Here is a 27,625-nt window from a genome sequence, read left to right on the forward strand (position 1 = left end):
AGAAGACATATCTGACTGCCAAAGAACAGGTTGACCATGCTGCATTAGAATGCAACGGCTTGTGAGGGCTGTGAAGCCTCTGCTGTAATCTTGTGAGAATGCAGAAAGTGGTCACAAGAGATGAATGTTTCACAGAAAACAATGTCACATGTGCTAACTGATGACCTGGGGATGAGGGCCTATTGTTGTTCTACTGGACAGTTCCTAATACTTCCTTCCAACTTATGTAGCAGAGGGTGATTAAAATCAAAAGCACTTCTCCATTATAGGTATGCGAACAATAGACAGAACACAAAGATATCCTCTTCACAGATAAGAAGATTTTCATGCATTGAAAAGCTGTTTAATCGCCAAAACAATGGGTATATGTATGGTCTCACAGCACGAGTCATTGCATCTGGGATTCAGAGAGGTCATCATCCTCTATTAGTGATGGTTTGGAGTGACATATCAGGGAGTGTCCTAGTTAAATTTCTGCAAAAAAGGGTGTCAAAGCCTCCCCAAAATGTATCAAGACACTGTGCTGGAACCTTTGGTACTGCCAACAACAACACCTTGTTTCATGGTAGGCAGTGGACCTTCCAACAGTACTCAGCCCCAGCATACAAGGCGAGGAACACACAACAGTAGTAGAAGCGAATATGCTGACCATGTATCACCATCTGATTGACCGTCTGGAAGTCCTGATCTGAAACTATTGGACTTCAAATTGTGGTCAGAGCTTGAGGGAGTAGCCTGCAAGAAATGATACTCCAGCATCACCAGCCTGAAAGTGGATGTGGAGCAAGCAGTGGCAGCTTGCATACCACCATCGATATGTGGCTTCACCAACTTTGGGTGTGCGTGACGGCAAAAGGGGGATATTTTGAATATCGAGTGCTGCTATATGCATGTTATATATGTGGTTTATATGTGCTGAAAGCTGTAAATGATTTACTGATAGATTAAAGGTTTATGTCCTGTTCAAGTTGTAAGTGGATAGACTAGGTATATCCAAAGTTATCACCATCTGAGAAACTAACAAAAATCCTAAAATAATACAACCTTCCAACCATTTACAGACCATATAAAAAAATTAGTATCCCTGATCTGCTCCACAAAGACCAGCCAGAGGCCCTAAACCTGCCAGGTGTTTACCAGGTCCCTTGTAGTTGTAAACTATCCTGCTATGGCCAAACAGGCAGGACAGCCAACATCAAAATTGCTGAACTTGAGGACGATATCTGTTTCCATCACTACAGCCACTCAGGACTTGCTGACCATACTTTGGACACCTGTTATAGGATTTGCTGGAAGAAAGCCACTCTACTCCATTGCAGCAAATACAAGTACAAAACCCTTTTCCTTGAATCTTGAATCAGAGATGTGCTTTGCATTATGGGAGATACTGAGACAAGGAGTAATGAGAGCTTGGTCCACCTTTGCTACAAGTTGCCAAGGGATGTACCACCTTACCTCATTCCTGAAGATATTTTCAGGTGCAAACCTTGTTTGCTTACACTTGGATAAAGGATTAAACTAAACTTATTATAGTCTAACCAAGTGCAAAATAAACTTCCAACATCTTTCTCTGAATCCAAAGTAATTTAATAATAAGGTGGTGCACCTGTTGGCAACTCATATAGGTAAATATGACCTCTCCATTGCTTCTGCCTTAGTATCACCACTCTGGGTCTACCTCCCACTGATGAGACCTCAATAAAGGTTGAAACCGGTCTGGGTAGTGGCCCTTCCCTTAATGCATAGCAGTATACATGTCTGCAAGGAGATGTGCTTTGCATTATGGGAGATACTGAAACAAGGAGTGATGAGAGCTTGGTCCACCTTTGCTACGAGTTGCCAAGGGATGTACCACCTTACCTCAGTTCTGAAGATATTTTCAGGCACAAACCTTGTTTGCTTACACTTGGATAAAGGATTAAACTAAACTTATTATGTCCTGTTCAAGTTGTAACAGTGGCTAGACTAGGTATATCCAAAGCTATCACCATCTGAGAAACTAACAAAAATCCTAAAATAATAAAACCTTCCAATCATTTACAGACCATATAAAAAAATTAGTATCCCTGATCTGCTCTGCAAAGACCAGCAAGAAGCCCTAAATCTGTCAAGTGTTTACCAGGTCCCTTGTAGTTGTAAACTATCCTGCTATGGCCAAACAGACAGGACAGCCAACATCAAAATTGCTGAGCATGAGGATGATATCTTTTCCATCACTCAGGACTTGCTGACCATACTTTGGACATCTGTTATAGGATTTTCTGAAAGAAAACTGCTCTACTCCATCGCAGCAAATACAAGTACAAAAGCCTTTTCCTTGAATCTGCTTCTACTTTAAGAAACTACCGTAACCTCAGTAAATTTTGTTGCATATAACTGTCCTAAATTTGGGAAGCCTCTCATCCTAACTTCATCAAGGACACCCAGTTTAGCCCACTAGGGAGTACTATTTAGGCCTTTAGGCTTGCTCTGGTCAGCATGTTTCAGCCTCATTACTTAGTGTGGTGCTTTCATGCATCTATCTTATTATATTTTGATAATGACAGTTTGACTTTGCAAAAATATTGGAAGTATTAATTAAATTTATTTTAGTTCATATATTAGTCTACATTGTAATTTCTTTAAAAATACAGTTATGAATAGCCAACATATAAGCCACACCACCAGACCTAGGTAGTTAAAAAAAAAAAAAAAAAAAAAAAAAAAAAAAAAAAAAAAAAGATTGCATTTCAAATGAAATGCAATCTCCCTTTGAGATTTTTCATGCAAGCATTTTTTTAAGTATGATAGATAGATAAAAGAACATTACTTACTTCTTGGCTCAGCCTGATTGGCTGAGTGGTTAACTTACTAGCTTTTTTTGGCCAAACAAGTTGAGAATTCAAATCCCACCACTGGCACGAATGTTTGTGATATCCTTAGGTGGAAGACGAATTTCATTGCTTGGTACAAGCCCACCGTCGTGCTTATTGGAGGCCTGAAGCAACTTGAAAACACTTCATGTTTGGTTCTATATAGCAGAGTTACTGGATTATGTAAAAAATGTAAAAAAAATATATAATTTAAAATACAGTAAAAATCTTTAACCAACCCAAAGTATTAATGTGCTGTAGGTTTCCATACTTTCACATAACAAAAATAAATGTTTTTTTTTTTTTTTTTTTTTTAAATGACAATTTCATGAATACATTCAATGAATGGACTTTTTACTTACTTAGACTCATGGCAAAAGCCACCTCTTTAAATTCTGTGAAATTTTTTAAAGAGGATTCCTGAATGAAAATTTTTGCTATTATTCAAGAATATGATGTGAGAAAATACACATTTGTCTGTGAAAACTGAACAGTAAATATTAAAGAAAAAAATGGATTTCTGCTACCTGTTAATAGTCATTATAATTGAATATTAAACTCTTTTATTTTTGAAATATGACAGTTTCCTTTTCTTTTTTATATTTATGTGCTATAGTATTAATGTGCTATAGGTTTCCATACTTTCACATAACAAAAATAAATGTGTTTTTTTTTTTAATGACAATTTCATGAATACATTCAATGAATGGACTTTTTACTTACTTAGACTCATGGCAAAAGCCACCTCTTTAAATTCTGAGAAATTTTTTTTAAGAGGATTCCTAAATGAAAATTTTTGCTATTATTTTTGCTATTATATATGATGTGCGAAAATACACATTTGTCTGTGAAAACTGAACAGTAAATATTAAAGAAAAAAATGGATTTCTGCTACCTGTTAATAGTCATTATAATTAAATATTGAACTTTTATTTTTGAAATATGACAGTTTCCTTTTCTTTTTTATATTTAGGTCCTTCAGAGTAATTCAAGGTAATCAGTATACCTGTATAGTTGCAGTAGTGAAGAAAAGGTAATGTTTTAGATACAGATTTCTCTTCCCCCCCCCATATCACATTCCATGAAAGATGCAAGGAACATTTTTGTAGACTTTTAAATTGAACTTAGTTATTTTCATGTGAAAGTGGTAGTGTTTTCTCTCCCTCCCTCCCTGGAAATTCAAGTTCCTTCATCCCCTTGCAAAATAAACTTGCTACTTGAGAGTCCTATTGATAGTATGGTTAGAAGAGAAAATACCACTTGAGGGACAAGACAGGATGATATGATACATGAGGAAATTATAATTATTATTTTTATTATTTTCTTGACCTCCATGGAGTCACTAGACTCATCATGGATAGTCACACTGGTCAGTACGAAGTTTGTTGTACCACTCCTTAAACTCATCCATTGTTTGCATGTTCACTATCCTCTCAGGCAATGCATTTCATGCTCCTACCATTTTCCATGCAAGAAACTTAGGGTGAAAAGTAAGTAACTTCTTGCTTTTTTTTTGCACACTACTTTCTTTTGTAATTTCCAAGGATGGCTCCTTGTCCTTGTTCCTTCCCCCCCTCTCTTAAATGAAAAATCTCCTCAGTGTTAATATGATAATAACTCTTCGACAGCTTAAATGTCTCAATCATATTCTCTCCCTCCCACCTTTCCCTTCTATCCATCAAACTCTGCAGTCTGCATTCCCTCACTCTAGCTTCATGATTATTTCTGTTATCCATCTCTGCATCCTCTCTAACATTTCATCCCCTTCAGATCCCGATGATCAGAGCACAGAAAAAATCCAGATGTGGTCTGATTAAAGCTTTATATGATGGGCCCACCACACTTTTCTTTCTCATGGTCAGTGTCATCCTCAACATTTCCATTGATATCTTAAATAACTTTGCAGCTGATAAGATTGGAGGTAGGGTGATATATCTCCCTTAGTTATAAACAGGTGTACATCTTATTTAATTAATCTGCTTTCAGTCATTTCAGCGAATCACTGAGATTTGGAATAGAACTATTTGATTGAACATTTGTAAGAGTTGTTCCCATTCATGAGGACGGTTCATCACATGAAGGGGAGAATTATAGACCATTGGCTCTTGTTAGTGTTATAGATATGAATCAATTAACTAATTAGGAATCATACCAAGAATGACATTCAGTGTTGACATCTGTTCATGTGAAGCCCATATCCTTTAAACCATTCTGGCTTCCCTTTAGATTCATTCATTGCATTCGCAAATTGCACATCCTTCACCTTGTACAACTTCGCCATTATACCATTCATCAATCCTGCTCTCTTTCTTAACTCATTATTACCATTGCCTAGGCAACACACTAAATTCTTTTCGAACCATTGTATTGTTATTTTCATCTAATGACCACAGCATCCTCAAATTTCATTCAACATAATTTTTTTCACCTTCCAAATCATTTGTTTTTGCAATCACCACTATGGTGGCCTTGGATTCTTTTCATGCAGAACATCAGTTATATGCCTCATCATGCTACCCTGAAAACTCTTCCTGTGCTTCTTTTTATTAACTATACCTCTAACAATGCTAACTTTTTCTCTCTTACGTTTGTCAGCCAATCTTTTCTTCAGTTACACAATTTCATTCTTTATATGCTTAATTTTTCTCTTTATTTGCACAAACTCTTATCTAAACTCTTCAAAACTGCATATGTTGCTTGCCTACCACTCTTGGTCTTTTTTAATTCAGTGTGATTTACATTTTGCTCTTTATTCAGTCTGATCTACATTATGCTCTTTATTCATTGCTCTATTCTGCCATTGCACTTCTTACACATCGTAATATTCCAATTTTTTCATTTTTTCTCACGGTTCAAAGTTTTTTCCATTTTTTGTGCATAAATTTTTTTATATGATTCAAACCCACAAAGAGTTGTAAATCTATAGTACATTAGTACTATTAGTATAATTTTTGTAAGGCACTGAAAAAAATCAACTATGAAATTCAGTTTTATTTTTAATATTATTATTATTGTGCAACACATCCAGGGACTTATGAAATTACTGTATACCACACAGTTTGTCTATACTATACTCACTCCACCATCTGCACTGTGCTACACTATACTATCTACTACCCACTAATAAAATTTTTGTCTGTTGACCTACCTGCAACATCTCGAATAATTTATTATCCCTAACATATGAAACTAAAGGAAATAAACAATTGGATATAAAAATGAAAAATTTGAGCACAAGAATATAAAAAAGAACACTGCAAAAGAATATTATAACAATTATCAACACATGATTCTGGAATATTTTTTGGAATCATGATCTCATGATTCCAAAAAGTATATATATATTTTTATTTATTTATTCTGTTTGTTAGCATTTAATTTATGTGTATGTTTTAAAATGAAAATAAAATCTTTCTGCAGTCGTGAATTATGAAAACAGAAAAACAGAAGTATAGTATTTAAAATACTGTAAAACATTTAATCTTCCTGTTTACATTTCCATTCATAATGTCATCCTTTTCTGTTTTGAAATTTTGTAATCTTTCTGTGGCACCTACTAGATGCAGGTTGCAGGATTTATGGTGATTTGAAAGCAGGTCAAGATAGTTCCCCTGTTGAGTTATATAATTCCAAGTAGATGGGGAGACAATTGAGAATATCAAGAGGCAGGTGAACAGGGTAACTGGTCAATGGAATTGCACTGTTGAGGACAGATAGGAATGTGTTTTTCAAAGTTTGAGGAATAGATAGAAAGTTGAGAGGAGGTATGATAGAAACATACAACATGTTTGCATTTTTAATTTTATTATTATTATTCATAGTATATGATATGGGACTAATTTCACTGCAGATGTTAAGTTCTTCATGTAGTTTTTTTGGAAATGAATTGTGCATCATTTGCATATAAATAAGTAGAGTAGCTTTATAATCAGAAACTGTGTGTATGGATTTTATAGGCATTTATTTTTTTACTTGGTTATAAATCAAATAAAAATATTTTTGTTTAATCATTATCCAAGTGTAAGAAAACAAAGTTTGAGCACAAAGTTTCTTCACAACATGGCTACTTGTGTATAGAGACTAATGACTTCACATTAATTGCTTTAGTATCCCAATGCAAAACAAACATCCTTTCATATGTGTATAAAGTGAAAAGCATTATGGGAAGGGCTACCACCCAGACCAGTTTCTACTTTTATTGAAGTCTCATCAGTGGGAGCCAGACTCAGAAGAGATACCAAGGTTGAAGTAATGCAGTAGTCATGAAGAAACTTCACGTGCAAACTTAAAACAATAGTTATAAATAGTTTATAATTTACAGCAAAGCACCAAAGCAAAAAGATATATGGAGCAATGGCATCATCATCATTATTATTAACGCCAGACCTCCATAGAGTTAAGACTCATTGGGGAAGGCAAACACTGTCACACACAAAACCCATCAAACTGTGCTTCAAACTCATTCAATGTATCTGCATTCATCACAACGTCAGGCAACGCATTACACATACCAACCACTTGTCACTCTTCATGCAAAAAATCTAAACCTACTCCTTTTGCCCCTGCTCACACCCTCCTCATACAACTTCCATCTGCACTGCACTATGTCCACTTGTTCTACCCCACAGGTATGTCCACTTGTTCTACCACATTCCCCCATTCTACAAAAAAATTTCTTCCACATTAAGTTTTAAAAGAGGTATACCGTGAATAGACATATTGATACAAAAAGAATAACGGAAAAAACTCACATACAAAGATTATTTAATACGTACGTGAGTTTTTTCCGTTATTAATTTCTTCCACATTAACCCAGTAACAACCCTTTACTAGCTTAAATGTCTCAATCATATCTCCTCTCTTCTTCCTATTCACAAGGCTTTGCAAACTGCGTTCCCTCAATCTGTCCTCATATCCCACATCCCAAAGACCTTCTCTGGACATTACTTCCTTCCACTTCCAGAATTTCCCTGCAAAGTGTATACTTTGCATCCCAATGTTGCCTTCCAAATTTCAGAACCTTGCACTTGGCAACATTGAATTGACAATGATTTTATGAGTCAGCATCAGTAGTTTGCATTCCTTTTGGAATGCAAACTACTGATGCTGACTCATAAAATCTATTCAAGTCTTACTGTAAGGCTACATCTGCTTGATTTCTCATCACTCTCCCGAGTTTTGCATCATCTGCATACAGCTGTGTATCACCAGTTAAACCTCTCTCATGCAGTACAAAACTAGTGACTTTCCTGTTCCGAGATAGTCTCTCCACTCCATTCACAACTTGCTGATACCTATCTGATAGTCATTCACCCCTCCAATTCACTAGTCTATCATTCGATTCCATCTACTTTAGTTAGTTAGTGACCAACCAACCTGTTGTGTAGAAATCTATCAAAAGCTTTTGAGAAATCTAACTATACAATTGTATATGCATCTCCCTCATCCAATGCATTCGTCACCTTGTTATAGTACATAAATAAGTTAATGAAACATGACTTCTCTTTAATAAGCCCATGCTGACAAGCACAAAGAATACCACTGTTATTAACCATTTGTATCCTATATCTTACCTACAACTACTGATATACAGATATACCTATAATTTGTTGCCTTAGCCTTATGACCATCTTTGTGAAGTGGAACAATTTTGCCTTCCTTCCACTCTTTTGAAACCTGTGCTGTTGCAAGACTTGTTAAATACATAGGCCAAGACTGATGCTAACTTCACAATAACAACAACAACTTAACAACAAGGACTTAACAATATATCACCATAAAAGATGGTGATATATTGTTAAGTCCTGTTGTCTTATTGACATCTAGCTTATTTAACTCCTCATATACATCCTGCACACTCACCATTAAGTCTTCTCTTATTTCACTCTCTACACATGAGCTTTTCCCACTTTCATCATTAACAGCATCTTACCATAAATCATTTTTCCTTCTACTCGCCATATATTGTTGGAAGTAGAGGAAATAAGAGATCTGGGAGTGATAGTGGATAAAGATCTAAAATTTAGGGGTCACATCGCCAAAATTGTGAAGACAACACAAAGACTTCTGGGAATGATGAGGAGGACACTGACGTGTAGAAGTAGGGAGATTCTTGTTCCATTGTATAAGGCTTTGATTAGGCCACACATGGACTATTGTGCCCAGATTTGGTCACCTGGTTTTCAGAAGGATGAGGAGATGTTGGAAAGGGTCCAAAGGCGACTGACTAAGGTAGTTTCTGACCTCTGGAATGTCGAGTATGAGGAAAGATTGAAAAGATGTAATTTGCAGAGACTAGTGGAGAGAAGGAAGAGGGGAGATATGATAGAGACCTACAAGTTGGTAAGGGGTTGCTATAGGATCAATGGTGGAGAAGTTCTACAGCGAATAGTGGGAGATCAGGGGAGAACCAGAGGTCATCCCTGGAAACTGTATAAAGAGGGTGTGAGTAGGGGAGTGAGAGGCAGGTTTTTTTCGTGCAGAGTTGTGAATGATTGGAATGCCTTGCCTGAGAGTGTGGTGTCTGCAAGGAGTTTGAATGTGTTTAAGACCCGGTATGATGAGATGTGTGTGAGATAAAAGGACCTCCTAGATGAGTCTTTGACTCCATGAGGTCTTGTTTAATAATAATAATAATAATATTGAAAAAACTCATGAGGGGTTTTTCTCGGCCTGATTTGCTAATTTCTGTTCATACTGCACTTTTGTTGTCCCTACCAACTAAGTCACTCTCTTGGCCTGCTCTTTATACTCTTCATGCAACTGATTATTACCATAATTCATCTTGTTCCTCCAAAGTGCCTTCTTTCAGATTTTATGCTTAATCCACTCATACATCCATTTTATATCTACCTTACTCAGACTTTTGACCTTGAGAATATATTTACACATTGATGCTATTATGTATTTCTTTGTTAGTTCCCAAACATCACTTATTTCCTTACCACTCAACTCCTCATTCTATGCTATAGCTCCAACCTGTGTCCTAACCTTGACATAATCACCAACCTTGTACTTCCACATTATATCCTTTCCTCACAGAAGTCTTCATCTGGCTAGCCACAACCCATATGATCACTCTCACCAACTGGAGGGAAGTACAAAACCCCATTCACAGTTGCATTCTCTGATGAACGGATCAGATCTAAAACTGTCGATCCTTGAGTTCTCTCCTTTATATACTGCCTGAGATAGTTCTCTCTCAAGAACTCTAGAAATTCATTTTTCTTATTCCCAAATGGTATCTCTTCATTCCAATCTATACAGCCATAATTAAAATCACCCATAATAATCACCCTTTCCTTGTTCACTAACTGAAGTTGCTTATATCTTTTTTTCTTAATCACCACCCTTCACATTCCCTGACCTATAGCAAAATCCAACTAAACATCTCCTCCTCTCAACCTCCACCTCACACCACACTGCCTCAAAACCATTGTCACTCCTTCTTTCCTGTCAACCTTATGTGGACATAATTATTCCCCTGCTATCATCATCAGCAGCACTCCCCCCCCCCCCCCTCATTGTCCTTTCTACTTTCACAAAAATCACTGTACCCTTCCATTTCTATTCCAATTAGGATATCATTCATCCATGTTTCACTTATTCCAATGATTTTGGGGCAAACAAATTCAATCAGTGAAACAATTTAATCTCCCTTATTTCTGATACTCCTGACATTTTAAAATAAACATGGCATTCACTTTTAGGACTACAGCCAGTCCTACCCAAACCACTTGTTGGTTGTGATTTTCCCACCGCACATGTCCTTGCTCAGTCACTTTTATTACCACTTACCACATATATCTGCTGAACAACTATCCCACTCGTATCCTGTTCTATCCCATTCTGGTGTTAAAACCATACATATGAGTGCCTACAGTATTGTGAAAATGAGTTTAGTTGTGATTGAAAACTTTCATATGAACAAATACAACATCATATAAATGGGCATTGGTCATAATTGAAAAAGGGTCATGAGTGGATCTTCGTAAGGCTAGGGGTATTACTGCACTTGTCAGTATTCTTCTTATTATAGCAGTAATGCACTACATAGTATTTACAACACATGGAGTGTATCCTCTGAATTTCATGCCTCACTCAGCCATCACACCCAGATCCTATCTCTAATTTATCTGCAATTTATTTTCCTTCATCTTGAATGGAGGCAAACAGTTATCGAGTATCCTACAGACTTAATTGTTGTCTCTTTATTGACATAGTGAAATGACCTGTGTCTGATGATAATGGCATAAGCTGTAAGGTTTCAAATGTTGTAATCCTAATGTTCTTTCTGACGAAGAGCTGCTTATTATTATTATTCCTGATACCTCCAAGGAGTCCGAAGACTCATCACGGGAGGACACCAACAACTGCCTAAACCACTATACCGAACCTCTACTACGACTCATCTCCATCAATGCCATCTACTGCCCACCTCCACTACCACAACAACTAGTATTTTTTGTCTGTAAATTGTGTGTGTTCTGAAGGGCCGATCTGTCTGTTATCTGTTATTATCTTTTAAAAGTATGAAAATGATCATAGGATCAATTTTGAAACTAGTTTGCTTTGATTGATGCTTGAAAGGAAACCAATATGTGAATAAAGCAAAATTCAGACTGGAAGTTGATAATGCTTAAGATTCTAGGGAAGTTCTCTGAAATTCTGCTGTTATATGGAATTTATGTACATTTTTTGAGAAGGATGAAGTGGTCTATAGTTTTCTATGATTCTTTGGATTACTGAAGGCTGATTCAATAGTATTTAAGTTCTCTGTGTAAGAATTTTTGTGAAACACAGAGAATGAGCTCGATGTGCAAATATTGGAGCACTAAGTTCATTCATGAAGTATAATACTAACTTCCCTGTTTCTGTTTGTCACTGATCTCCTCATTACCACAGTTTACTATATCTTCACCATCTTCCAGCATTTTCCACTAAATTTCATTTTTCTGCTATCATTCCTAGATCATTCCTCACCTCCTTTATCATATCTTCCCTAACAGCACATCTAGTATTCTATTTCTTAATTACAAAATGCAGCCCTTTAACTTTTCAACATTGAATTAGCAGTGCACCATATAATTTTTAGTTAATTACTTTAAATTGTCATTATTTTCTTGATTCATCAATAAACTGTGTTCAGAAATCACTGCTCATACAGTATTAAAATCTGTTGACCAATATTTTAAAAAATAAAATGCAGGACATTTAACCATTCTAATAATTGTTTTCTAGGCATTGTATAAAATTTTTAAAAACTGGACTATCTACCTTAAATTGTCTCACTTTTAAAGTTGTTATATTGCATTAACTTTGAACATTAAAACAACAACAACAAAAACTACTGGATTTAAAAATATAAAACAGTTTTTCTCTGAGAAGAAAATGTAAAAATATAACACAAGCATCAGTTTCAAAATTTTATAAATACAGTATTTAAAATTTCTTCCCATAAAAGTAATCAAACATTTCCAACACATCTTGCAAGTGCATTAATTTATTCACTTATAAAAAGAAATGTTATTTACACAAAATTTAAGAATGAAATATTTTTTTCCCTAACACATCAGAGTTTTTTTTTTTGTTACAAAGTAACCTAACTGTGGTTATTGTTCAACAAAAATAAATAAATAAATAAAATCAATAAAAAATAATAATTTTCAATTAGTAAAAAAAAACTAGCTGGCCTGGTTGGCTGAGTGTTTAGTGTATCTACTCTCCAGCAAAAGGCTGTGGGTTCAGATCTCTCCATGGGCATGGATGTTTGTAATTGTCTGTGAAAACTCTAGTGGTGGTGATGGGCAGTAGATAGCACTGGTGTTGATAATGATGATGGTAGTTGCAGATCACTGTAATTGGTGAATTAGTAGTGGAAAAAACAGAGAATTGTAGAGTAGTAGTTTTATTGAGCATATCTGAGATGTAGAAGCTTTGAGTGGTGATGTAATTAGTTGTCTGATGTCTTGTTATTTGGTATGCATTTCTGGCTATCCTGTAGTTGGCATCAAAATAATATTTTAGCATAGCTGCATAGTGACGTAAGTGTTTTGCTGACTTGGAGATGTCACGTAATAATAATAATAATAATAAATATATTTTGTAAAATGAACTTTTTGTAGCAATCAAGATTCAGGTACTTACATATTTTGTGATATTTACAATAAGTAATATAAAAAAAAAGTTAACACTCCACACTAATTTAAAAATTTAAGTGCTTTTCTTTTCCTCTTGTAACTCTGCATGTCTCTCTTTGAAGAAACCATTAGTAAGTTTTATACTAATGTTCTCTTCTCTTCTCCTTTGGTATTGGTTCCCTATTACCATGTCTTGGTAAAAATGTTCATCCTGCTTGTCACGAGATTAAAATGCAGCATATCTCAAAATGACTCAAGTGAAAAATCCTGCTCCCACATCACATTACAGCTTTCAATATCTCTAATGATCAACCAGTCAAATCGGAGTTTGAAAGGACTGACTTTTATTTATTTATTTAGTTTTTTTTATGTGACTGTCATACATGAAAGGTTGTAAACCTGTAGTGCATTAGCACTGGGTCTAAGGCTTTTAAAAAATGTTTTCCTCATATTTTTATTTATTTTGACATAATCCATAAACCCTATTCCATAGACCACACATGGAATTTTTAAAGCCACTTCAGGCTTCTGGATGTCGAAAATTTGCCTTTTTTCCAAAAAATTGCACCCAACACTGAAGGCTGTTGGATGCAATTTCTCTCTCTCTCTCTCACACACACACACACACACTGGTAGTATTGTATTGTACACATTACACAAAGATATGGTTGGCCTCTTTTTTGGCATCATCCTTCTCCTTCATCTCTTAGTTATCAGCCAAGGAGAGTCATTTCTCACTTACCATGAACAGTTTATGCATATCTACTCTTATCTTTCGGTAGAAAGACATCAGAAAAATCTTCATTATTCTGGATACAGTAAGTTTTACTCCAGACAGTATATGGACCAAGTGGGCTATTGTGCTTAAATTTTGTGCACCAGAATTAACACCCATCCCGTATTACCTATTCAAGCTATTATACTCATCTAGCATCTACTCAATAGCATGGAAATAAGCCTATATCTAGCTCATCCCTAAGAAATGGAGAGCAAAGTCAGCAGCCATCGAACTATTGTTTTCCATTGCCCTCCAGTCTGTTCTCTTGAAAACGTAGGGAAAGTTCACGACAGACAATTTTCTTTTGCTACCTGGAGGTTCACTAATTAATTGGTAATAACCAATATGAATTCTGCCACCCTCATTTCACAGCTTTCTTAGCCAATTTTTCCCATCATTGAACATGAGAAAGGTTTAGAGGAAGTAGTGTTTGTCATTGATATTTCCAAATTATTTAATCTGGCTTAGAAACCTGCTTATTAAGCTACTATTTAATGGTCTGCTCTCTGCCCATTGCAGTTGAATCACCAATTTTCTCTTTAGTTATTAACTATATGTCATGGCTTCTTCTCTTCAGATTTTCCCACTAGTGCAGGAGTATCCTACTGCTTTATACTTTTGCTCATGCTGCTCTTCCTCTCATACATCAATAACTTTCTCTTACTCTCAAATCTTATCCATAGTTTTGCTGCTGAGAGTGCTCTTCCTTTTTTGTTTGCAGTACCTTGCAATGTTCAAAATGAATCAAGCTTCAAGATCTTCCATAACCAATGCCATAAACACTGATTTCTTTACTATTCTTCAGAAACATGAGGATAATTGTGTGAATTTCAGTGCTACTAATACGCATTCCTGTCTTATTTCTCATAAGAAAGATATTATTATTACACAAGATCTTCATATGAGCCTCAGTAGTTCAGTCAGTTGACAATGTCCTTTTGTTTGAAAGACCTCGGTTTGAATCTTGTCTAGGATGCGAAGAACCTTAATCAGAGCTTTTCAAGTAAAAGTGGGTTAGCTGGTCTCATATGAAGTTGAAAAAGGTTTTTCCTCCAGAAAATTGGGATTTTTCATCTCTCAAAACTGACCAGAAGAACATATGCAATTTACCAGCAGTAATCAGGTTTCCGAGTACATTACCCCCAAACATGAGAACCAAGTTTCTTGGGCATGACAGACTGTTGAGCCTAACATGAAAGGAAAGATGAGAGGGGTAGATGCATCCATACCATTTCACTCTCAATTAATTTTGATAATATTATGATCTCCAGTTGAGATCAGATTTCTCTTCTTGAGCTAATTTACACAACCTTCTCAGTGCAAGCACATTGCATTCATTACTTCCTCAATCTCAAAAAAAAAAAAAAAAAAAAAAAAAAAAACTTGTTCCATTCTAGACACTGTTTCTCACCTGTGCAACTCTTCACACTATACAAATCACTAACATGCCCAACTGTAGAATAATGTTCTTGTGTTTGGGTGGTAAACACATCCCTAAGAATGCTAAGGAGTTTTTGATTCTATCTAGAAGAAAGTATTCCAACTGAATAGATATCCTTTTCTCACAGATCTTTTCCACTCACTTTTTTTTTTAATCAATGCTCTTCTTTTTCTTTTTATTCTGTATTGTCTCTTTATAGATGTTTGAATGGACACCAGTAATTTGAGCTGCCTATAATATTTTTTATACTTTTCTTTAAAAGTAGAGGAAAGGTGATGGACAATAAAAATTGGTAACCAGCATCTGCTAGTTATTATCCATATATAGTTCATCTTCAAAATTATTAAACTAGCTTCTCATCTTCATCTTTTATTTTGCCTAATTGCTTTATTATTATTATTAGAAGAGCCTTCTCTCTATACTGGTTTTCTCTAAGGACTGCAACTTCCAGCTCTTCAAGAAACATATTAACAGATTATTATTATTTTTTAAATTTAATTTTATATTTTCAGGCTGATATTTCAAAAAAAAAAATTGCACACATGATTAGGATTCTCATTGATATTCTTAGTGGAGTGGGAGAGTTGGACAAAAAAAATGTATATTTGGATACATATTTTGATTAAATGAGACTATTTTTGTAAATAATTATTGGAACTTCATTCTGCTATAGATGATTAGATGAAGAGGAAATGTAGGTTCTGTTTGACATGGTATTTATTACTTTAACATGGTATTTATTACTTCTATGATATATTGTGATGAGAATGCATATGGGTATTTTTAGACAAACACTGAGGATTTAGGTGGTAGATAATTATCATTATTTGGTATGAGACCAACACTCTTTGAGAAATTGTAATAATTTGTCCACTAGGTTATTGTGCAAAAAAACCTATACCTTAAAATATCTGCATCTAAAATTATTCCTTAATTTCTGAAGAATTTTAAATTTTCCACCATCAAAGTTAATCCTAGTAATCCTGAGAGAGGATTACTTGGATTAACAGTCTCTCTCTCTCTCTTTATCATAGAGAGAGAGAGAGAGAGAGACTGTGCCAATGCTAATATTATTCCAGTTCAGAAGTCCAGATCATATATATGTGAAATCCTAAATTAGTAGAAATTAGCCTTTGTGTCTTGCGAACTGCAAAGGAAGAATGTTAGCGGTGCATGGGAAATTTCTTTGCCAACTTCTTGGTCAAGAAGTATTTAAGGAAGCAGTATCAGGCTGCAATAACCAAGATCAGGAGGATTAATCAGGTGGTAGTTAAATGGATGAATAGCATCCCTGAAAATAAAACCAATTAATTACTACATAAGACAGTATAAACAAAAGTGGCTAGAACATTTAAATCGAATGGACAACAGCAGACTACCAAAAAAATATATATATATTATACAGATACAAAATAAGTGGAAAAAGAAGAATTGGAAGACCAAGAAAGAGATGGCCTGAGACCGGAACATGCCACTTGGCCTAAAATCCATGTTAGGAAGAAGAAGCATTATTAAATAGGACCTATTAAAAAAAAAAAATAGAAAAAGTTATAGAGGAAGTATAAAGAGAAATGTAAACAGCAGGCTCATTGCGTAATGGAAAGTAGGCAAGAAGGATGATCAGCATGGTATGGAAGAAAATATGAGATTATGAGAGAAATTATCTAAGCAGACTAAAGGATATCCTAAAGACTTTATCATTGTTTAGTGAGGAAGAATGATAATGAATGAAAAGGTGCAGAGTACTAGTGATCACTTTGCAAGGATGTATGGCAGAATGGAAATAGATAAACTGGAGGATTTTACAAAATCTTACTGTGAATGCTGTTTGGATTAGAGAAGATATCATCAGTGTGCTGCAAGGAGGTGCAAGAGAATTGACATTGCCTCTAACCAAGCCGTTTAAGTGTGAACTGGTAAGGTCTCAAGGAAGTGGAAAGAGCACAATATAGTTTTGTTAAATAAAGGAAGCTACAAGACATATGACAAATTATAGATTAATGAGTATCTCACGAGTGATAGAGATCAATGTATTGGAAAACATGATTAGCTTTGATATAACTGCTTCCTTTGGCAGTGCATATGCTAAAAATTGGATACAGAGAAGACAGTATTGTTCATGTGCAAGGATGTGATATGCACAGTAATGACACATTGGTCGAGTGACAATTTTTATTCCCCTGCTAACAGGTATGAAGTAGCTTGAAGAAATATTGTTTGATCTCTAGAGCAGGGTTCCCAGATTGATAAACCTTTAGCCTACTTACAATGCTAATTTACTATAAGTTTATGCTATTTTATGGGTGGGATTGATACGACACACATTACAATCATTTCTCTAGAAGAAATAAGTTTGATCTGTTTGCTACCTGAGGCAAATGTAAAATTTTTCCCTTCCACTTACCCATAAATAAAATTTTAATCTTCAAGAAAAAATCATTTTTTGGTGATACCATTACTGGATAACTAGTAGAATTGATTACAGTAAATTAATTCTACTGTTTTAATTTTTTTACCATCACTGATTGAAATTTTATTGAATTAAACATTACTAATTAATTAAAATATTAATTCAATAGTTCATTAATTAAAATATAATTTCATAAAAACTGATTTATGTTGTCTAAATAAAATGCATTTTATTTATAATATATAAAATATAATATAAATATAAAATATATTTTAAATATATATTATTTGTATATTATTTTATATATACTGTGTTATAAAATGTATTATAAAAGATATTATAAATAATATAAATACAAATATCAATATTATATAAATATAATAAAATAAAATATGTATATATAATATATACATATATAAAATGTATGAGTACTATTAGATCATTGAAATCAATGATCTAATACTTTATTAGATCATTGATTTCAATGATCAAGGGGGGAGGAGTGTTATTGATGATTGCTGATGATCTTCAGCCAAGGAGTATAGAAGTTGAACTGCATGATGGGGAAAAAAGCGCATTTGAGGCTGTTTGGTGTGAGATACAATCCAGCAGAACAAAATATACAATTGGGTGCTGCTATAGACCGGGTGATGGAGTGGATGGTGGGGATAGTATGCATAAGCAAATAGAAGAAATGAGTGGAAGAAGGGTAATTATTATGGGTGATTTCAATTATGGTAACATTGACTGGAAAGAGGAGAGGGCACATGGGAGGAAGGAATTGGATTTTATGCGGTTATTAAGGGATAACTATCTACGGCAACATGTATTGGAAAATACCAGGGGGCAGAAAGTGCTGGACCTAGTAATTGCAACCGAGAATGTGGCTGTAATGAACATGACCATGTTGCCACCAATTGGTGAGAGTGACCATAAAGTCATGACTTGGGAGGTGGCTAAAAGAGTCGAATTTACAATTAAGACAGGGTACATGTGGAATTACCGGGCTGGTAAGTATGACAAGCTTAGGTGTGTGCTTGGCTCAATGCCATGGCATGTAAAACTGCAAGGACTGGATGTTGATAGTGCATGGGAGGTAGTTAAGAACTGTTTGCAGGAGGCAATGGTTGACTGTATACCAAGAGTCCGAATAATAAATCAATTAGGGGTTAAATGGATGAATAACACTATTAAGCTTGAGCTGCAAAAAAAGAAACAATTGTGGAGGAATTTTAAGGAGAAGGGTGACCATCAGGTGCAGGAACAGTATAAAGCTCAGGCCAGGATGGTAACAAGGGTGGTAAGAAAAGCAAAAGCAGATTACGAAAGGAAATTGGCCACGCAGGCTAAAGAGAATCCCAAACAGTTTTTTCAATATGTTGCAAGTAAAAGGAAAAATGCTCATAGTAGAATGATCTTAAAAAATGCTGAGGGTAGGGAGGTAACTGAATCAGTTGATATTGTGGAATTACTGAGCGAGCACTTTGCAAGAGTATATCACCCAGGTGGTGACTTTGCAGGAATGGAAGAACCAACAGCTTATACTGGAATTGTGATGAATGAAGTAGAGGTAACTAGTCTATTACAGAACCTCAATGTCAATACATCTGTGGGATTGGATGGTATACCAGCTCGTGTCGTACGTGAAGCGGCCAAAGAATTGTCAGTGCCCTTGACCATTTTGTTTAATTTGAGCCTGAGGACTGGGTCAGTCCCAAGGAGGTGGAAAGAGGGGAAAATAGTTCCACTGCACAAAGATGGTTCCAAGGCTGCTGTTGAAAATTACCGGCCAATCAGCATAACAGGAATCATTATCAAGGTCTTAGAGAAAATAGTCAAGAGGAAAATACAAGATTGGATAGAAGAAAATGGGATACTGTATCGGGGACAGCATGGTTTTGTGAAGGGTAGGTCATGCCTCAGTAACTTGCTCACATATTATAACACAGTGACGGCTGAACTGGATAAGGGTAATGGGTTTACGGTGATTCTACTGGACCTTGCCAAGGCCTTTGACAGGATACCACATGGAATTCTAATCAGTAAATTGGGGCATATGGGGATGGACATAGGGTTGGTGAGATGGATAGGAGAGTGGTTGACGGAGAGATATCAGAGAGTGGTTTACTCAGGAGTAGAGTCCACAAGACGGCCTGTGACTAGTGGTGTGCCACAAGGATCTGTTCTTGGACCACTGCTGTTTAATTTGTTCATAAATGATATAGGAAAGGATCTGAGAGGAACAGTTCATTTGTTTGCGGATGATGCGAAGTTGGGTAGGGCAATAGTGAATGCAGATGACGTCAAATTTTTGCAGGATGATTTGGATAGATTGGAGGTCTGGGCTAAGGAGAATGGATGTCAGTTTAATGTGGCAAAATGTAAGGTTATGCATTTTGGGGTGAAAAGATTGGAGGCAGTTTACTGCATTGGTGGAACCGTGCTCCAGGAAATTGATGAGGCACGAGATTTAGGAGTGTTGGTAGATAAGGAATTGAAATTTAGGGGACACATTGCAAAAGTGGCCAAATCAGCTCATCAAATCACTTGGTTGCTGAAGAATATGTTGACAAGCAGAGACAAGCAGGTTATTGTTCCTCTGTATCGAGCCTTGATAAGACCCCATCTAGACTACTGTGCTCAGATTTGGTCACCTAGGTTTCTTCTTGATGGGGAGGAGGTGTGAGAGGATCCAGAGGCGAGTGACCAAGATGATAGCAGGTCTGTGGAATGAACCTTATGAGAACAGGTTGAGGATTTGTGGGTTGCAAAAATTGGTTGATAGGTGGAGGAGGGGAGATATGATTGAGACATTCAAATTACTGAAGGGTTTCTATAAAATTAATTCAGAAGATATTTTTGAGAACAGGGCTGGTTGTGGGAGGACTAGGGGACATCCATGGAAACTGGGCAAAAGTGTGGTTAGTAAAGGTGTTAGAGCTGGGTTCTTTACTTTTAGAGTAGTGAATGAGTGGAATGCGCTCCCTGAGTCTGTGGTTAATGCTGTGACAGTGAATGAGTTTAAGGCAAGGTATGATAGGTACTGTATGAATGTCAAATAGTTGTGATGAATATGATTTGGGGCCTCCCTCGATGAGTCTAATGACTCCCTGGAGTTGCCCGTAATAATAGTAATAATAATAATTATTAGATCATTGAAATCAGTGATCTAATAATGAAAAAGCAGTTCTTTTCCTCTCACACCCCAGCTAATTCTCTCATCCAAAATACACATTTTAGTTTAATTGATTGATTATGAAGAAAAATTTTTAATCATTATTTATTTATTTATTTAAGAAAAAATTATATAAAATGATAATACACAAGTAACAATCAATTCATAATAACAGTTGCTTTTGTTTAGTGATAATTATTTGACAACTCTCTTGCATTAGTCTCATTTCTATCACAGAATCTTACTGTTAATTTAAAGGAGTAGTTTTGCCTGATTGTTCATATATATCTGGGCTAAAGTATCTTGCAGTCTGACATGTTCAGCCTATTTCTTGTTTTTCTCCGTGAATTATAAGAATCAGTAAATTATTATTATCATCATCCCAAGACCCACATGTAGTCAGAAACTCATTGTGGGAGTTCCCTTTGTCATACATACAGCTCATCATACTGTGCTTTAAATACATTCAGATTTTCTGCAGCCACCACATTGCTAGGCAGTTCATTCCAATCATTTACAACTCTCCATGCAAAAAACCAGCTTCTCACTCCTTTGCTCATATCTTACTTATACAGCTTCCAGGGAAGATCTCTTGTTCTCTTCTCTTCTCCCACAGTTTTATGAAAAACCTAACATTAATCCTATAACAATCCCTTACCAACTTGTATGCTTCTATCATATCATCCCTCTTCCCTCTGTCCACTAGGCTGTGCAAATTGCATTTTTTTTCAACCTTTCTGCATACTCAACATTCCAGAGACCAGAAACTATCTTAGTCAATCACCTCTGGACACTTTCCAACATCCCTTCATCCTTTTGAAAACCAGGTAAACAAATCTGTGCATAGAAGTCCATATTTGGTCTAATCAAGTCCTTACACAATTGAACCATAATCTCCTTCTACAAATCAGTGTCCTCTGCATCATTGTCAGAATTCATTGTGTTGTCCTCACAATTTTGGCAATATATCCTCAAAATTTTAGATCCTTATCCACCATTACCCCAAGATCTCTTATTTCCTCCCCCTATAGTTGCTAATAAGCTCTAAGGTGTTGAATGGAGCTAATTCAACACATATATCCCCTGAAGAGTAAATTATACATACCATCTTTGTTTACCAAATTTTAGAACATTACATTTCACAACATTGAACTAGCATTCCCTCTCCTGTGCTCATTTACTCAGTCTATTCATATTTTCTTGCAAGTTCACAACATCTGCTTTACTCCTCGTAGTTCTTCCCAACTTTGCATCATTATCTGCAAAACAACTGAATATTCCCATTCAAATATTCCTCAATATCATTAAAATACAGGTTAAACAGCAATTGCCCTAAAAAAGGCTGAGGTACACTACTAGTGTATCTCAGAGGTACACTACTGGTGACTTTTCTCTTCTGGGATATTGCTCTAGAATACACAACTTGCTGATACCAGTCAGAGAGCCAGTCTCCAATCCAATGCATTAATCTAATATTCAATCCCTTTTGCTCTAGTTTGACTATCAACTCATCATGCAGTAATCTATCAAAAGCCTTTGTGAAATCTAAGTATGCTACTATGTATCCCTCTCCTCTGTCCAAGGAAGCCCCATCACCTTATTGTAATAAGTAAGTAGATTGCTAAAACATGACCTCCCTTTAGCAAATCCATGCTGACTATCAAAGATAATATTACTGTTGTCAAACCAATTCTAGATCCTGGATTTCACTAGCCTCTATAATGCTTTAATCACAACATCTGACACACAGATTTTCCTATAATTTGATGCTTGAGTTCTGTCACCTCCCTTATGAAGTGGTACAATCTTCCCCTCCTTCCTTCCACTCCCTTGGAACTTTCTAAGACTCATGTTAAACAAATATGCCAAGGCAGATATCAGCTCCCTGACAAATTCCTATAAAATACATGGTGATATATCAAGTCCCACAGCCTTATTTACATCAAGTTTGCTTAATATCCCATATACCTGTTGCTCACTCACATCCAGTCTACCTTCCTCCCCATAATATAATTTGTCCATTCAACACCTTAGAAAGTACTAACCCACTCTTCAAGTTGATCTGTCCCAGAGGTCAGTATCAACCTCATTGGGAATCTCTGATCTTATATTACTTAGTGAATTTAAAATCATAATGTGTAAGTTTGAAATAATTAACTCATTAAAACTAATCTAAAGAGTAATTATTATTATTATTATTTTGCACCTACTCTACAACTTTCTGTCTCCACCAACTTCTACACAAGTCAATAATACCACATTGTCGATGTGGTAGATAGAAAAAGGAGAGGTGATACGATTGAGACATTTATTATCATCACACCTTCATGAAGTCACTCATCATAGGAGGTACACACTATCACACACAAAGCTCAGGATAGTGTGATAGTGTGTATACACTATCACACACAAAGCTCAGGAAACCATGCAACTCATTCAGTGTGTCCATATTCACAACACATTCTGGCAATGTATTTCACCCAGTCACTCCATGCAAAGAACCCATCCCCCACTATTTTTCTCGCATTCTCTTATTCAAGGTGTGACAATTTAATTCCCTGAATGTCTGTGTATTGTCGCCTGCGTGGTAATTTGGTTGGAGTTATGTGAGTAATCGTCTTTGTTCATGTTTTAACTAATGTGTGCATATTGGGGGAGAACCAGAGGTCACCCCTGGAAACTGTATAAAGAGGGTATGAGTAGGGGAGTGAGAGGCAGGTTTTTTTCGTGCAGAGTTGTGAATGATTGGAATGCCTTGCCTGAGAGTGTGGTGTCTACAAGGAGTTTGAATGTATTCAAGTCATGGTATGATGAGCTGTGTGTGTGTGTGTGTGTGATAAAAGGACCTCCCAGATGAGTCTTTGACTCCATGAGGTCTTGGGGTAATAATAATAATAATAATAAACCCCAAGAATAGAGATCTGCATGTAAACTTTGGAGTAAAAATGTGTGATCGAAATTTGGAGCAGTGTGTTAACATCAAATTCTGTGTGAAAATCGGCAAAACTGCTACTGAAATGTTGGAGCTGTTGAAAGTGTCATATTGTGCGGATGCTCTGAAAAAGTCAAGTGTCTTTGAGTGACATAAAAGATTCAAAGGTGGGAGAGAAGATGTGAACGACAACCCCAGAAGTGGGCAGCCAAAAACAGAAATGATGAATGCAAATGTGAACAGAGTGTGAGATTTGGTACAGTCTGACAGATGATTAAGTGTACAGTTAATGACTGATGAATTGCATATTAATCGAGAAATACGTGGCGATATAGTCAGGGTAATTTTAACTGAAGAATTGTGTATGCAAACGATTTCTGCAAAATATGTGCCTCGGATCTTGAGAGATGAACAGAAGCAGTGGTGGCTTCAAGTTGTGCCTGATCTTTCCAAGGGTAATTACTTGATGAAACCTGGTGCTTCTAATACGATCCTGAAACAAAACGCCAGAGCATGCAGTGGAAAACCCTGAGTTTGCCACGTCCGAAAAAAGCATGCATGTCATGTTTGCAGTTCAAGACCATGCTGGTGTATTTCTTTGATCACAAGGGTATAGTCCACTATGAATTCATTGAACAGGGACAAACAGTCAACCAGCAATGCTATTTAGAGGTGCTGAAAAGATTACGAGATTCTGTTTGGAGAAAAAGACCTGAATTGTGGCAAATGTATTACTGAATTAGGTCATCCTGCTTATTTACCTGACTTAGCTCCCTGTGATTTCTGGCTGTTTCCAAAATTAAAGACTGCACTAAAAGGACGAAGAGTTTCTGACATTGCTGATATCCAGCATAATGTGGTAAAGGAACTCGAGTATTCTGGAAAAAGAGTTCCAGGCCTGTTTCCAAAAATGGGAACAATGTCTAAACCAGTGTATAAATGCACAAGGGGACTACTTCGAAGGCGACAGTTGCCACTAATGTATGGTTCCGAACGCAGGTTTTTTACAGGTGTTCCAGGTATTAAATTGTCATATCTTGTACATTTTTCAGGAACGGCCTCTTGTTCTACCTCCCCCCCCCTTCTGTGAAAAATTTCTTCCATGTTAACTTGGTAACAACCCCTGACAGACTAATATTTCTCATTTGCATCCCATCTACTACTCCTATTCACAAGGCTTCATAAATTACATTTCCTCAGTTTGTCTTCATATCCCACATTCCAAAGACCAGTTATCACCTTTGTGAATCTTCTCTTGACTCTTTTGAACATATGCTCATCTCTGTGAAAACCAGGTGACTAAATATGTGCACAGTTATCCATATGAGACATGATCAAGGCCTTATGCAATAGAACTATTACCTCTTTATTTCTACAAGTCAATGTCCTCTTATTCACCACTCCCAGATCCTTCATCTCCTCTATCTCCTTCATAATTTCCCCCAAAGTGTATACTTTGCATCCCATCATTGCTTACCAAATTTCAGAATCTTATACTCTGAAACATTGAACTGATAGCTCCATTTTTCCTGCCTGTTCACACAATCTATTTAAGTCCTCCTATAAGGCCTCAGTATCTGCTTGACTTGTCATTATTCTCTCCAATTTTATATCATCTGCATATAGTTCAATATTAGTTCAACTCCAATACAGATCTCTTTGACATAGAGGTCTCTATCAGAGGGCCTGTACTTAAACTGTTGAGAGGTTTGACACAAAGTTCTTTCATATGGTAAAACCAGGGGAGAGAGCGAGGACAAGTGACTAGCCCTAGAAGTGGCGAGCAGGATGTTGAGTAGCTTTTTTGCATAGAGGGTGCTTGGAATGTGAAATACATTGCCTGATAATGTAATGAGAGCATGAATGGGGAATGAGTTTAAGGACTGGTATGATACTTTGTGTTGTCTAAGTTGCGCCTCCTATGATGTCTTGTGACTCTATGCATGGGCCTGAATAATAATAATAGCAACAACAACACACAAGAGAAGGTGCAATATATTATTATATTGCATCTTCATCTCAGAACTCATTAAAGGAGGTCATTCTGTCATGTTGTATTTTTGTGTGTTAATTGTGCTCTCGAGCTGGTTCACCTATTTTGCAAGGGGAAAATCTTCAAATTTCTATAGCATAAGCAAAACAGAATTTATATTGACAAGTTTTTTATATGCTGAGAGCAGTTGACTTTATCCCTAAATTAAACTTGCTAAAAATTATATTTTTGTTTAATCCTTTATCAAAGTGTAAGCAAACAAAGTTTGCTCATGAAGTATCTTTATGACTAGGCTACTTGTATGTAGAGGCTGACTTCACATTAATTGTTTCAGTATCCCATAATGTAAAACACATACACCTTTTGGGTGTGTATAAATGCTGTGCATTATAAGAAGGGTCACTACCCAGACTAATTTTGACCTTTATTGTGGTACTGTTAAAGTGTGTGTGTGTGTGTATGTGGGGGAGGGGAGACCTCTCCAAAAACAGTGATTTACAAGATCCCTCTAAAATTCACTACTAAACTCATCACTCCAGGGCAGATAATTCAGTGGTGGCTCCACTCAGTGACAGGAAAAGACACACCACCACACATGCAGAACCACTCTATTCCCCATGAAGCAAAGAAGCAAGCACAAAGACAAACATTATTAAATATCATCAATAGGGGCTAGACCCAAAAGAGATACTAAGACTGAAGTAATGCAAAAATCATGTCTCATATACAAGTAGTGAAAAAGTGTAACACCTTATTATTAAAATACTCTGGATTAGAGCTAGCTTGTAGAAAGTTTTTTTAACTTGGTTATAAATTAAACTAGCAAAAAAATTATATATATTTAAATCCTTTATCAAGGTGTAAGCAAATGAATTTGCACATGAAAACTTCATGCTCACTTCATAGACCAGCTGCTATCATCTCGGTCGTTGTTTCTGCATGCTAAAGCAATGCATCCTACTCACCAACCTCTCTCCATGCAAAAATCCTGCTCTCACTCTGTTGCTCAAACCCTTCTTCTTCTTCTGCTTTGAAGGATGACCTCTTGTTCTACTCATCTCCTTCTCTTCCATGTTAATTATTATTATTATTCAGGTCTCCATGGAGTCAAAACACTCATCGTGGGAGGTCCTTCCTAAGAACATAAAGTCTGTCAAGACTCATCGAGGGGAGGTCCCCCCCCCCCCCAAGAAACACACAGTCTATCATACCACTCCTTAAACTCATTGAATGTTATCGCTCTCACCACTCCATCAGGCAATGCATTCCACAATTCAACCACCCTCCATGCAAAAGAAACCACTCCTCACCCTCTTGCTCACAGTTTCCTTTCGTAACATCCAGGGATGGCCTCTTGTCATCACTCCTTCCCGCTGTTCAACCAAGCGAAAGAACTCCCCAATGTCAACCCTGTAACCACCTCTCAACAGTTTAAAAGTCTCAATCATATCACCTCTCCTTCTATCCACCAAACTCTGCAGTCTGCATTCCCTCAGCCGATCCTCATAACCAAAATTGTACAGTCCTGAAACCATCTTTGTCATCCATCTTTGTACCCTTTCCACAGTTAATTTATCCCCTTCAAATCCTGAGGACCAAATCTGAGAACAATAGTCTAAGTGTGGTCTGATCAGAGACTTGTACAACGGAATGATAACCCTTTTATCTCTGCAGGGCAGTGTCCTTCTCATAATTGCAGCAATCCTCTGTGTTACCTTCACCACCTTTACAATATGTCCCCTAAATTTCAGGTTTCTATCAATCATCAACCCCAGATCTCTTGTCTCCCCTACTTCCTCCACTATAACTCCTCCCATAGAGTATGCAGCATCCCATCGATGTTTCCCAAACCTCAAGACCTAACATTTTGCTGCATTAAACCGACATCCCCATTCATTTGCCCAT

At 36.3% G+C, this 27,625-nt stretch overlaps 1 protein-coding gene across 2 annotated transcripts in view; it reads left to right on the forward strand.

The window, feature by feature from the left end:
* Pde8 (phosphodiesterase 8) overlaps positions 1–27,625 on the forward strand; it is a 464,293-nt gene that overhangs the window by 167,013 nt on the left and 269,655 nt on the right. For both annotated transcript variants that reach the window (XM_090406572.1, XM_090406573.1), the window contains exon 4: positions 3,826–3,885. In XM_090406572.1, coding sequence (XP_090262698.1) covers positions 3,826–3,885 — 60 coding nt within the window. The remainder of the gene's footprint in view (positions 1–3,825; positions 3,886–27,625) is intronic.

Source organism: Typopeltis vanoorti, chromosome 16, assembly GCF_054136105.1.
Source record: "Typopeltis vanoorti isolate ZY-2024b chromosome 16, IOZ_Tvanoo_1.0, whole genome shotgun sequence".
Lineage (NCBI taxonomy): Eukaryota > Metazoa > Arthropoda > Arachnida > Uropygi > Thelyphonidae > Typopeltis > Typopeltis vanoorti.